The following is a 13,326-nucleotide window of genomic DNA, read 5'->3' on the forward strand; positions in this document are numbered from 1 at the left end:
GATCTTGAGGTATGTTTTGGGTCTTGGTCTTGTTGGAAAGTCCACCTACGGCTAAGTCCCAGCCTTCCTTGCAGAGGCAACCAGATTGTCAGATACTTGGTGGAATTCATTATGCCATCAATCGTAACCAGTGCCCCTGGACCTCTGGAATTAAAACAGACCCAAAACATCACTGACCCCCCTCCATATTTCACCGTGCCTCTCCTTGTATGCATCTCTGTTTCGACGCCAAACATGCCAATGCTGTATCTGACCAGAACGTTCCATTTTGGCCTCATCTGACCAGAGTACCCTCTTCCAGTCATAATTTGAATTACGTTTGTCAAACTCCAAGCGCTTGCGTCTGTGTCTTGGGGTCAGAAAGGGCATTCTTCTGGCAACCCTTCCAAAGAGCCTGTGGTTGTGGAGGTGGAGTCTGATGGTACTTTCTTCTGGCAACCCTTCCAAAGAGCCTGTGGTTGTGGTGGAGTCTGATGGTGCTTTCTTCTGGCAACCCTTCCAAAGAGCCTGTGGTTGTGGAGGCCACCAAGGCCTGCAATTCTTTGACCGTTATTATTGTGGATTTGGTTGCTTCTCTCCCCATCCTCCTCCATATCCTCAGGGGGGAAAATGCATTTGCATGCTCTAACCGTGAGGTTTAACTGTTCCATATCTTTAGAGGTTTTTAAATAATTGCCCTGACAGTGCTCAGTGATATACAGTGCCTTGCGAAAGTATTCGGCCCCCTTGAACTTTGCGACCTTTTGCCACATTTCAGGCTTCAAACATAAAGATATAAAACCTTATTTTTTTGTGAAGAATCAACAACAAGTGGGACACAATCATGAAGTGGAACGACATTTATTGGATATTTCAAACTTTTTTAACAAATCAAAAACTGAAAAATTGGGCGTGCAAAATTATTCAGCCCCCTTAAGTTAATACTTTGTAGCGCCACCTTTTGCTGCGATTACAGCTGTAAGTCGCTTGGGGTATGTCTCTATCAGTTTTGCACATCGAGAGACTGACATTTTTTCCCATTCCTCCTTGCAAAACAGCTCGAGCTCAGTGAGGTTGGATGGAGAGCATTTGTGAACAGCAGTTTTCAGTTCTTTCCACAGATTCTCGATTGGATTCAGGTCTGGACTTTGACTTGGCCATTCTAACACCTGGATATGTTTATTTTTGAACCATTCCATTGTAGATTTTGCTTTATGTTTTGGATCATTGTCTTGTTGGAAGACAAATCTCCGTCCCAGTCTCAGGTCTTTTGCAGACTCCATCAGGTTTTCTTCCAGAATGGTCCTGTATTTGGCTCCATCCATCTTCCTATCAATTTTAACCATCTTCCCTGTCCCTGCTAAAGAAAAGCAGGCCCAAACCATGATGCTGCCACCACCATGTTTGACAGTGGGGATGGTGTGTTCAGCTGTGTTGCTTTTACGCCAAACATAACGTTTTGCATTGTTGCCAAAAAGTTCAATTTTGGTTTCATCTGACCAGAGCACCTTCTTCCACATGTTTGGTGTGTCTCCCAGGTGGCTTGTGGCAAACTTTAAACGACACTTTTTATGGATATCTTTAAGAAATGGCTTTCTTCTTGCCACTCTCCCATAAAGGCCAGATTTGTGCAATATACGACTGATTGTTGTCCTATGGACAGAGTCTCCCACCTCAGCTGTAGATCTCTGCAGTTCATCCAGAGTGATCATGGGCCTCTTGGCTGCATCTCTGATCAGTCTTCTCCTTGTATGAGCTGAAAGTTTAGAGGGACGGCCAGGTCTTGGTAGATTTGTAGTGGTCTGATACTCCTTCCATTTCAATATTATCGCTTGCACAGTGCTCCTTGGGATGTTTAAAGCTTGGGAAATCTTTTTGTATCCAAATCCGGCTTTAAACTTCTTCACAACAGTATCTCGGACCTGCCTGGTGTGTTCCTTGTTCTTCATGATGCTCTCTGCGCTTTTAACGGACCTCTGAGACTATCACAGTGCAGGTGCATTTATACGGAGACTTGATTACACACAGGTGGATTGTATTTATCATCATTAGTCATTTAGGTCAACATTGGATCATTCAGAGATCCTCACTGAACTTCTGGAGAGAGTTTGCTGCACTGAAAGTAAAGGGGCTGAATAATTTTGCACGCCCAATTTTTCAGGTTTTGATTTTTTTTAAAGTTTGAAATATCCAATAAATGTCGTTCCACTTCATGATTGTGTCCCACTTGTTGTTGATTCTTCACAAAAAAATACAGTTTTATATCTTTATGTTTGAAGCCTGAAATGTGGCAAAAGGTCGCAAAGTTCAAGGGGGCTGAATACTTTCGCAAGGCACTGTATGAAGGTCTTCGACCAGCTGTCTCTTTTGAACTGACAGTTATTTTGTTGACAGCGGGATATTGCATGCTTGTTACCTCATGTTTATACCCTAGTGAAACAGGAAGTGGTGTAATGGCTCCATATAGTTCTTTAAGATTTAGGTACACGTAAATAAGTGGAATTTACTTCCTGGTTGAATTTCGGCAGATGTTACAATAATCATGAAGGGTGCCATTAATTGTGGAACCTTGATTTGGAGGGCATTGATTTTTATTTAAATCAAATTGATTTTGGTGGGTTCCATTGAAGCATTAATAAAGTCCAGTATTTCTCACATGTTGGTATTTTGAGTTTCTTTATAATTTTGTTTTATTTTTGTAAGTATTGGTTGTGCATTGCCAGTCAGGGGTGCCAGTAATTTTGGAGCCCACTGTACATATGAGATGGGTAAAACAGTATGTAAACATTATTAAAGTGACCAGTGATTCCAAGTCTATGTAATAAGGGCAGCAGCCTCTTAAGGAGCAGGGTTCAGTAACTGGGTGGAAGCTACCTAGTGATGGCTATTTAACAGTGATGGCCTTGAGATAGATGTTTTTCAATTACTCTGTCCCAGCTTTGATGCACCTGTACTGACCTCGCCTTTTGGATGATAGCGGGGTGAACAGGCAGTGGCTCGGGTGGTTGTTGTTCTTTGTGATCTGTAACATCAGGTGCTGTAGGTAGAGGCAGGTAGTTTGACACCGGTGATGCGTTGGGCAGACCGCATCACACTCTGGAAAGCCCTGGGGTTGCGGGCGGTGCAGTTGCCATACTAGGTGATACAGCCCGACAGGATGCTCTCAATTGTGAATCTGTAAAAGTTTGTGAGGGTTTTAGGTGCCAAGACAAATTTCTTCAGCATTCCAAAAGAGCATGTTGACAGGTAGCCATGCCTCTTTTAGTGTTAGATCAAAGGTACAAAATCTACTCTGACAAATATTATTGCAGATCACTTTGATGTATTTAGCTTTTCTATAAAGGTTTGGAAAAACAGGGACACCTTTTTCCTGTCACCTTTAACCTGTATCCAAGGCTTTGTATGTGTAGTCTATGGTTAATGATGGCTGTGGTTACTGACACAATAGCCATGTTGCCAGCTAAGTTATTTGTTGGTGCGTGCCCTCTTCAAGGTGTCAGGAGCGTTTCCACAGGGATGCTGGACCATGTTGACTCCAATGCTTTCCACAGTTGTGTCAAGTTGGCTGGATGTCTTTTGGGTGGTTTCTTGATACACAAAGGAAACAGAGTGTTAGAAACCTAACAGAATTACAGTTCTTGGCACAAACCGGTGTGCCTGGCACCTACTACCATACCCCGTTCAAAGGCACTTAAATCTTGCCCATTCACCCTCTGAATGGCACACATAGACAATTCATGTCTCAATTGTCTCAAGGCTTTAAAATCCTTGTTTAACCTGTCTGAACTAAGCTGACTGGGAAAAATCACTTTGAACGGTCCTCTCAGAATTACAAGTTGGAAACTCGGGCATCATCCTAGAGCTCCAACTTCTCTGACTTGAAGATCACTGATGTCGTGATTTTTCCCAGTCTGAGTTATTTTATTATTTTCCCAGAGTTCCCAGTTGTCTTGAACGCACCATGATTGTCCCTCTCGGTCCTTCCCAGAATGGCCTAATGAACTGGAACAGATTTTTCCCATCGCTGAGACACAGAGGACAGAACCTTCCCCCAGAGCCGCAGCCACACCCCTCTCCACAGCAGCTCCACCCCACAGCTCCACCACTGCTGGAGCCCACAGCTCCTCTCTTGGTCAACACTCCTGTAGCTGAAGAACAGGTGAGCACTGTGAGTGAGTGCGGACACGGAATTGCGTTTCTTTACCAGTTTCGTGTTAGCATTTCTCTGATGTTTGTGTGTGTTTATTTCTGTTTCCCTAGGTTGCCAGATTGATGGAGATGGGCTTCTCCAGAATAGATGCTCAGGATGCCCTCAGAGCATCCAACAACGACATCAACGTGGCAACCAACTTTCTACTGCAGCATTTAGGGTAGGGAGGAGTTTGAAAGATGTAGAACCTGAGAGAGAAAAACAACAGAATGAAGTGTGGGTCTGATCCAGTGAGCAGGGTCCTGGGGGTTTGAGGCCAGGGTGCTGCTCTGGAGCTCCAGAGGACTACACAGAGAATAACTCAACACAGACTACACAATTACTATGAGGAAAGGAGAGAGGAGGACAGTAATGCTGCTGCTGTCCACCGTGCTTCCTGAAGGGTGAAGAGGGCTGTCCACAGTGCTTCCTGGTAGTGGGTGCTCAGCCCTGTTCCAGATAGTTTGGATACTCTGTCCTGTCACCTTGCTGCTGAGGGACAGAGGAGGATCAGAAGGCTGCTATTCTCAGGGCTTGTTGCATCTAGTGTCTTCTCTATACTCTAGCATTACCATGGTTCATTACGGCTTCCTCCACCTCACACACACCTTCGCCCAGAAAACATACACACACATTCGCCAGTCCCTAAAGGTTTTATTTTGTGTCATTTGTCCATGGACAGTGATTACAGGAGTTTGTTTGCTTGACTTCTGCAGAATTAATCTAAAATTCCTCAGAATTAATCTAAAATCTTAAAGGGGTTTGAAATGAGGAGAATATACTAAATTATGGAAACTGTCAATCTTGTATACTCAATGAAAAACGTCTGCACATGTACTAATTAGTGGATGGGTTGTATGTTTAGCTGCTCAGTGGCTACATTCTGGTTAACTACACTATGGAATAAAATCATGGTGACAAGATATTCATTATTTAAACTGTTTCACTAGTTTTTCACAAAATCATTGAGGACTTAACACTTATTTATATAATTTTGATTTACTTTTTGTTTTATGTGACTGACTGTATAAACGGAGGTGGGCTTGTTGTTTGGTTAACCTATGCCTGTGTGTGGTGTCATTATGCTACAGATTACAAATGATTAACAATTTAACAAACCGCTTCCAACCACTGAAATATATATGCAATGTGCTCTGCTGTGGTAACCGTGCTGCCCATACAGCGTTACAACAGTATAATGGCCTAATGAATAAACCTACCTCTCACCTTCAGATGATTTTCTGCTTTAATTCACAGCATTACTCGTATAACAGTTTTATAATGCTTTGGGATGACTGTGACAAACATGGCGAATAATAGTTCCCGTTTTGAGAGAAATATTAGTTTTACACTGCCATCTCCAGGTCGTTGTTGGAATAGGCACTTTCTGCCAGAGACAAATTGTAAGGTGCTCTGAATGTTGCTGTTTGATTCTCAGCGGAATTAGAAATTATGACAATAAACCCGTTTTTAATTCTACATTTTTTTTTTGTCGGAAAATGTCTTCTCTTTAACACAAAGTGCTATTCTTTCAACAACAGCCCAGCCAACTTTACCTCCAGAGTCCCATCATCCTCCACGGAAGAACACGTCCGTGTAGACGCAGATGACGTGTCTGCCCGCTGCAGGAAAAGTCTCTGGGTTATGTAGCTACGAAGGCAGACATATCCCAGCTAGTTAACGTTAGCTACCTTATGTCAACTGTCCTATCTGGTGAATTCAAATGCCAGCTAGCCTGTCACCCCCTGTGTAGACAGATATTAACGTTACGCCAAGAAACGTTTAGCTAACTAGGTTCGTCGAGAGAAGAGGAAAATGTGCTCCCTGCACAGAGCGAGAGGCTCTGTTTTGGTGATCTTCCTTCTGCTACACAGCGCTACAAGTTTCTATCTACCGGGTCTGGCCCCTGTTAGTTTTTGTGAACCAGGACAAACTGGGAAAGAGAATGAAGTACCGGACTGTAAGGTAGTTAGATCTAAAAAAAAAAAAGTAAAAAATGCGCCGACGGTTTCATGCTATCTTCCTTCTAATTATCAGCTGGAAAGTAAAGCTAGCTACCAGTTAACTTGCCTGCTAGCTGCTAATGTTAGCATTCTGAAACTCCTTGGAAGGGATCAGAACAGCTTGCTGTCTTGGTTACCATTTGAAGCTGGATAGCTGTCATAATGATGAATCACTAGGTAACGTTAGTAGAATCTAAAGCTAGTTAGAACCAGTGTTGTTGGCCAACCAGTCACAGTAAGCTATCTGTAATGCATATTGGTCGCTAGAAAGCTAGCTAGCTAATTAGCACCCCCTACGAGCTAGTTGGGCTACTACTTGTGAGACAACTGCTTAACTTGTGTTGTAGACAGCTAATTCGTTTTTTCCATACTTTTGATCAGAAGTTACTTGTCATTCAAATGTTTAATTATGTCCCAAATTCCGTATTATCCTAATTTAAAAGATAGCTGTCAACTGCATGACAGTTGTTCTTAGAGGAAGGGCCTGAATAAGAACTGATAAGAATCAATTCCACTGCGGAACAGAACATAAAGACATCCTGTAAAGTTATGTAGCCCTCCTCCCTCCCATTTCAGATCTCTAGTCGTTAGCCTAATTGTGCCTTTGAGAAAGAAAAAAAAACAGCTGCAATGTGTGCTGTATTCTAGATGTTGTTGCCGATACTTGTCATCTACCATTTTGAGAAAATAACTGTGCGTTTGATTGTTTTTCAGTCGACCATCGAGATATTTGTGAACAGACTGGATTCTGTGGAGTCTGTCTTACCCTATGAATACACTGCGTAAGTACATCAGGAACAACAACTTCTTATTGGTCTTCTACATTTCTCAGTCTTGCTGCTGAAGGCTGTGGGTTCGGTGCTTTTGGACAGTGTTCTTATTGTGTAGATGCAGACTTAGTGTACGGGGAAGATATAGGCTGTGTTCCAAATGACTCCCTATACAGTGCACTACTTTTGACCAGAGACCTATGGGCCGTGGCCAAAAGTAGTGCACTGTGTAAGGAATAGGGTGACATTTGTTAGGAACATGGTGAAGTCAGCCAGGGTAGGACTAGGCACACTAATACTGTCTGATAAACTAGAGCATCTCTCTGTCACCATCCTCTCTGACTCTTTCTCCTCTCTGTCACCATCCTCTCCTACTCTTTCTCACCTGTCTCTTTCTCCCGCTCTGACTCTTTCTCCTCTCTGTCACCATCCTCTCCTACTCTTTCTCACCTGTCTCTTTCTCCCGCTCTGACTCTTTCTCCTCTCTATCACCATCCTCTCCTACTCTTTCTCACCTGTCTCTTTCTCCCGCTCTGACTCTTTCTTCTCTCTGTCACCATCCTCTCCTACTCTTTCTCACCTGTCTCTTTCTCCCGCTCTGACTCTTTCTTCTCTCTGTCACATCCTCTCCTACTCTTTCTCACCTGTCTCTTTCTCCCGCTCTGACTCTTTCTCCTCTCTGTCACCATCCTCTCCTACTCTTTCTCACCTGTCTCTTTCTCCCGCTCTGACTCTTTCTCCTCTGTCACCATCCTCTCCTACTCTTTCTCACCTGTCTCTTTCTCCCGCTCTGACTCTTTCTCCTCTCTGTCACCATCCTCTCCTACTCTTTCTCACCTGTCTCTTTCTCCCGCTCTGACTATTTCTCCTCTCTGTCACCATCCTCTCCTACTCTTTCTCCCTCTCTGACTCTTTCTCCCTCTCTGACTCTTTCTCCTCTCTGTCACTATAGCAGCACCAGCGATATCCAACTGTGACTGGAATTCTGAAGTCCATAGACAATGTTAATAATACTCTATTGCAGTGCTTGACTTGGACAGGAACTCACTGGGGCTGAGTTCCGGCACCTCTTATAGAATATTAGCTCTAAAAGTATGATGGAGCTCCTGCACCTAAATACAAACAGTACCGGCACCTATTTCAGACCAAGTCCAGCACTGTTCTATTACAGTAGTTCTGCTTCAACAAAATGGCTGCCTATCATGGTTTAGAGAAATAGTCAATAGAAGATATAGATATTGGCTTAAGTCAACGAAACAGGCCAGTTTCAGTCCTTACTCTGGATCTGAAAACTCCAATGGCATTAAATCAAAGATGGGATACTTTGATAACAATAGTACTTAGGGTTATTATGTGGCATCTGAATTACTTTATTTATTATTTTCCTGAGTTAAATGTGATACTAGAGGCCTCAACATGCTCAGCCACAGGAGCTGTTCTGTCAAGCCGTTAGAGGACACTAATGCCCCTTTTCCACCAAGGGGTCGTGGAGAGGGTCAGGGGACTGTAATTGAAGTGACGTTGCAGTGTTAAGTGTGCGTGAGAAATGTGGCCTTCTTTATGTTAGCTTGCTGTGTGACGAGAGAGGGGAGGTTGTTGTTGTTGAAATCTGGGTATCAGATAAAAAGTACCAGCAGCAGATGGTTTAAAAAGGAAGACAAAATGCTCCAGTTTGTGAACTGAAGTAGAAATCATATTAACGTTTCTGCGTTGTTGTTGTGGGAACTCTCAGGGCATGTTCATCTTGTTATGGGCTGGCTTGGTGTTGTGGGCATGTTCATCTTGTTATGGGCTGGCTTGGTGTTGTGGGGAACTCAGGGCATGTTCATCTGGTTATGGGCTGGCTTGGTGTTGTGGGGACTCTCAGGGCATGTTCATCTGGTTATGGGCTGGCTTGTTGTTGTGGGAACTCTCAGGGCATGTTCATCTTGTTATGGGCTGGCTTGTTGTTGTGGGAACTCTCAGGGCATGTTCATCTGGTTATGGGCTGGCTTGGTGTTGTGGGAACTCTCAGGGCATGTTCATCTTGTTATGGGCTGGCTTGGTGTTGTGGGGAACTCTCAGGGCATGTTCATCTGGTTATGGGCTGGCTTGGTGTTGTGGGGAACTCTCAGGGCATGTTCATCTGGTTATGGGCTGGCTTGGTGTTGTGGGGAACTCTCAGGGCATGTTCATCTGGTTATGGGCTGGCTTGGTGTTGTGGGGAACTCTCAGGGCATGTTCATCTGGTTATGGGCTGGCTTGGTGTTGTGGGGAACTCTCAGGGCATGTTCATCTGGTTATGGGCTGGCTTGGTGTTGTGGGGAACTCAGGGCATGTTCATCTTGTTATGGGCTGTCTTGGTGTTGCTGAAACAGAACGTTTGTCAACTCCCTTTTTCTCTCCTTGTATTCTTCAGGTTTGATTTCTGCGCTATCGACTCCGAGAAGCGCCCGTCTGAGAATTTGGGTCAGGTTTTGTTTGGCGAGAGAATTGAGCCCTCTCCCTACAAGGTGGGTGATGTACACACACACACACACACACACACACTTTAATATCCTGTTGGTATTACATTTCTAATCTCATTACAATGTTCTGCACCTTCATACCTCACTCCGAATGACCGACTCCCCCTTCACTCTGGTGTGTACTACCTGTACCTACATGCTAAATCAGGGATGGGCAACTCTGATGGGGGTGGGGGCCACAAAAAACCTGAGCTCATCATGAGGGGGCCGCAGTTGCTCGCGTGTCTGAGTAGCCACATTCATACCAACCCCGGATAACAAGTTTAGATTGCTACATTTGTTATCCAGTAAGCTATCTGAAATATGTTAGTTGGCATGGGCTAGTTGGCTGACCATCACTGACTGACATAACAAGAGAGAAACTGCTGATTCACAGCAAAATGAGAAATGTCACCCTGTGTATTCTACTGGTCTAACTCTCAGCAGGAAGTTGAGTAAATCATTATATGTCTGTGTGTTGAAGTTTGAGTTCAAGAAGAAGGTGGATTGTAAGCCGGTGTGTACTAAGTCCTACAACACCAACAAGCCAGAGGACAAAGCCCACCTGGACTTTCTGAAGAAAGGCATGTTGCTCAACTACCAGCACCACTGGTAAGATATTCATACTGCTAACTACCAGCACCACTGGTAAGATATTCATACTGGTTAGATATTCATACTGCTAACTACCAGCCCTGCTGGTTAGATATTCATACTGCTAACTACCAGCACCACTGGTAAGATATTCATACTGCTAACTACCAGCACCACTGGTAAGATATTCATACTGCTAACTACCAGCACCACTGGTTAGATATTCATACTGGTTAGATATTCATACTGCTAACTACCAGCCCTGCTGGTTAGATATTCATACTGCTAACTACCAGCACCACTGGTAAGATGTTCATACTGCTAACTACCAGCACCACTGGTAAGATATTTATACTGCTCAACTACCAGCACCACTGGTAAGATATTTATACTGCTCAACTACCAGCACCACTGGTAAGATATTCATACTGCTCAACTACCAGCACCACTGGTAAGATATTTATACTGCTCAACTACCAGCACCACTGGTAAGATATTTATACTGCTCAACTACCAGCACCACTGGTAAGATATTTATACTGCTCAACTACCAGCACCACTGGTAAGATATTTATACTGCTCAACTACCAGCACCACTGGTAAGATATTTATACTGCTCAACTACCAGCACCACTGGTAAGATATTTATACTGCTCAACTACCAGCACCACTGGTAAGATATTTATACTGCTCAACTACCAGCACCACTGGTAAGATATTTATACTGCTCAACTACCAGCACCACTGGTAAGATATTTATACTGCTCAACTACCAGCACCACTGGTAAGATATGTATACTGCTCAACTACCAGCACCACTGGTAAGATATTTATACTGCTCAACTACCAGCACCACTGGTAAGATATTCATACTGGTAAGATATTCATACTGGTTAGATATTCATACTGCTCAACTACCAGCACCGCTGGTAAGATATTCATACTGCTCACTACCAGCACCACTGGTTAGATAGTCATACTGCTAACTACCAGCACCACTGGTAAGATAGTCATACTGCTTAACTACCAGCACCACTGGTAAGATAGTCATACTGCTTTACTACCAGCACCACTGGTAAGATAGTCATACTGCTTACTACCAGCACCACTGGTTAGATAGTCATACTGCTCACTACCAGCACCACTGGTTAGATAGTCATACTGCTTAACTACCAGCACCACTGGTTAGATAGTCATACTGGTTAACTACCGGCACCGCTTACTACCAGCACCACTGGTTAGATAGTCATACTGCTTACTACCAGCACCACTGGTTAGATAGTTATACTGCTCACTACCAGCACCGCTAACTACCAGCACCACTGGTTAGATAGTCATACTGCTTACTACCAGCACCGCTCACTACCAGCACCACTGGTTAGATAGTCATACTGCTTAACTACCGGCACCGCTTACTACCAGCACCACTGGTTAGATAGTCATACTGCTTACTACCAGCACCACTGGTTAGATAGTCATACTGCTCACTACCAGCACCGCTAACTACCAGCACCACTGGTTAGATAGTCATACTGCTTACTACCAGCACCACTGGTTAGATAGTCATACTGCTCACTACCAGCACCGCTAACTACCAGCACCACTGGTTAGATAGTCATACTGGTTAGATAGTCATACTGGTTAGATAGTCATACTGCTAACTACCAGCACCACTGGTTAGATAGTCATACTGGTTAGATAGTCATACTGCTAACTACCAGCACCACTGGTAAGATAGTCATACTGGTTAGATAGTCATACTGCTAACTACCAGCACCACTGGTTAGATAGTCATACTGCTAACTACCAGCACCACTGGTAAGATAGTCATACTGGTTAGATAGTCATACTGGTTAGATAGTCATACTGCTAACTACCAGCACCACTGGTTAGATAGTCATACTGGTTAGATAGTCATACTGGTTAGATATTCATACTGCTAACTACCAGCACCACTGGTTAGATAGTCATACTGGTTAGATAGTCATACTGCTAACTACCAGCACCACTGGTAAGATAGTCATACTGGTTAGATAGTCATACTGGTTAGATAGTCATACTGCTAACTACCAGCACCACTGGTTAGATAGTCATACTGGTTAGATAGTCATACTGCTAACTACCAGCACCACTGGTAAGATAGTCATACTGGTTAGAGATTCATTCTCTGTTTTGTGCAACAGACACATACCTAATTTTCCTCTGAATTGAGATGTAAACACACATTTCCCATACAGGAAGTCTAGAGTTTACAAAGCTGGGATTCAACCCAGACTTCAGACACCTGCACTGACTCATGTGGCCAATAGGTGTCGAGCTTGGCTTGTATTGTCCTCTGACCCCATAGACACCACTGACCCAATCCCAAATAGATCCCTGAACATTAGGCAGTTGTGGAGATCTGAGAGGATGTGATTGACATTGACCAGGGGTAGGCGACTAGATTAAACCTCGGACTGATTGTTGTCGGAGTGGATGGGAGGGTGGGTCAGAACATCATCATGATAATCATTTGTGCACTGCAAATTGACCATAACTAAGCCCCAAAAAGAGATTGCATTTGAAAATAGCATTTTTATACCATGGTCACATTGATACGATTAAATATTTATATAAAAATACATTTTGCTGGTCTTATTTGACCCAAATCTAAAATACAACAAAATAAATACTAACTTTGGTGCCCCAAAAACCACTCTTGTTGCCAAGCGCTGGTATCAGATATATGGTGAAACGTCCTCCTAGCCTATCAGAGGACAGGGTGGAGTTATTACCATATAGCTCACACCTCTCAAATCCAATCAGATCTCCACACGTGTTTAGGGGTCGATTTGGGATTGGACCACAGTCTCAACCGCACACTGTCCTTAACCCTGTGTCTACCTCTCCTGTATCTCCCCTGTACCTCTCCTGTATAGTGGACAACATGCTGTATCCCTGTGTCTACCTCTCCTGTACCTTTCCTGTACCTCTCCTGTATAGTGGACAACATGCTGTATCCCTGTGTCTACCTCTCCTGTACCTCTCCTGTATAGTGGACAACATGCTGTATCCCTGTCTGTCTCCTGTAGGATAGTGGACAACATGCTGTATCCCTGTCTGTCTCCTGTAGGATAGTGGACAACATGCGGTATCCCTGTCTGACTCCTGTAGGATAGTGGACAACATGCTGTATCCCTGTGGGTTTCCTGTAGGATAGTGGACAACATGCTGTATCCCTGTCTGTCTCCTGTATAGTGGACAACATGCTGTATCCCTGTGTGTCTCCTGTAGGATAGTGGACAACATGCCGGTGACCTGGTGTT

General features: G+C 43.9%; 2 protein-coding genes across 2 annotated transcripts in view; both read left to right on the forward strand.

Annotated features, from left to right (window-relative positions):
- Window positions 1-5,400, forward strand: part of LOC139402686 (UBA domain containing 2) — a 42,698-nt gene extending 37,298 nt beyond the window's left edge. Inside the window, exons 8-9 of the mRNA XM_071146586.1 lie at window positions 3,968-4,138; window positions 4,240-5,400. Of these exons, the coding sequence (XP_071002687.1) occupies window positions 3,968-4,138; window positions 4,240-4,353 (285 nt within the window). The 3' untranslated portion in view covers window positions 4,354-5,400. The remainder of the gene's footprint in view (window positions 1-3,967; window positions 4,139-4,239) is intronic.
- Window positions 5,401-5,766: 366 nt separating this feature from the next.
- On the forward strand, window positions 5,767-13,313 carry LOC139402682 (transmembrane 9 superfamily member 2-like; the record flags this gene model as incomplete). Its single annotated transcript, XM_071146582.1, has 5 exons — window positions 5,767-6,133; window positions 6,886-6,953; window positions 9,340-9,433; window positions 9,912-10,039; window positions 13,295-13,313. Coding segments are annotated over exons 1-5 (459 nt in total), but the record flags the coding sequence as incomplete, so codon positions are not given.
- Window positions 13,314-13,326: the final 13 nt, after the last annotated feature.

The sequence above is a fragment of the Oncorhynchus clarkii genome, unplaced genomic scaffold (genome assembly GCF_045791955.1).
Source record: "Oncorhynchus clarkii lewisi isolate Uvic-CL-2024 unplaced genomic scaffold, UVic_Ocla_1.0 unplaced_contig_13472_pilon_pilon, whole genome shotgun sequence".
Lineage (NCBI taxonomy): Eukaryota > Metazoa > Chordata > Actinopteri > Salmoniformes > Salmonidae > Oncorhynchus > Oncorhynchus clarkii.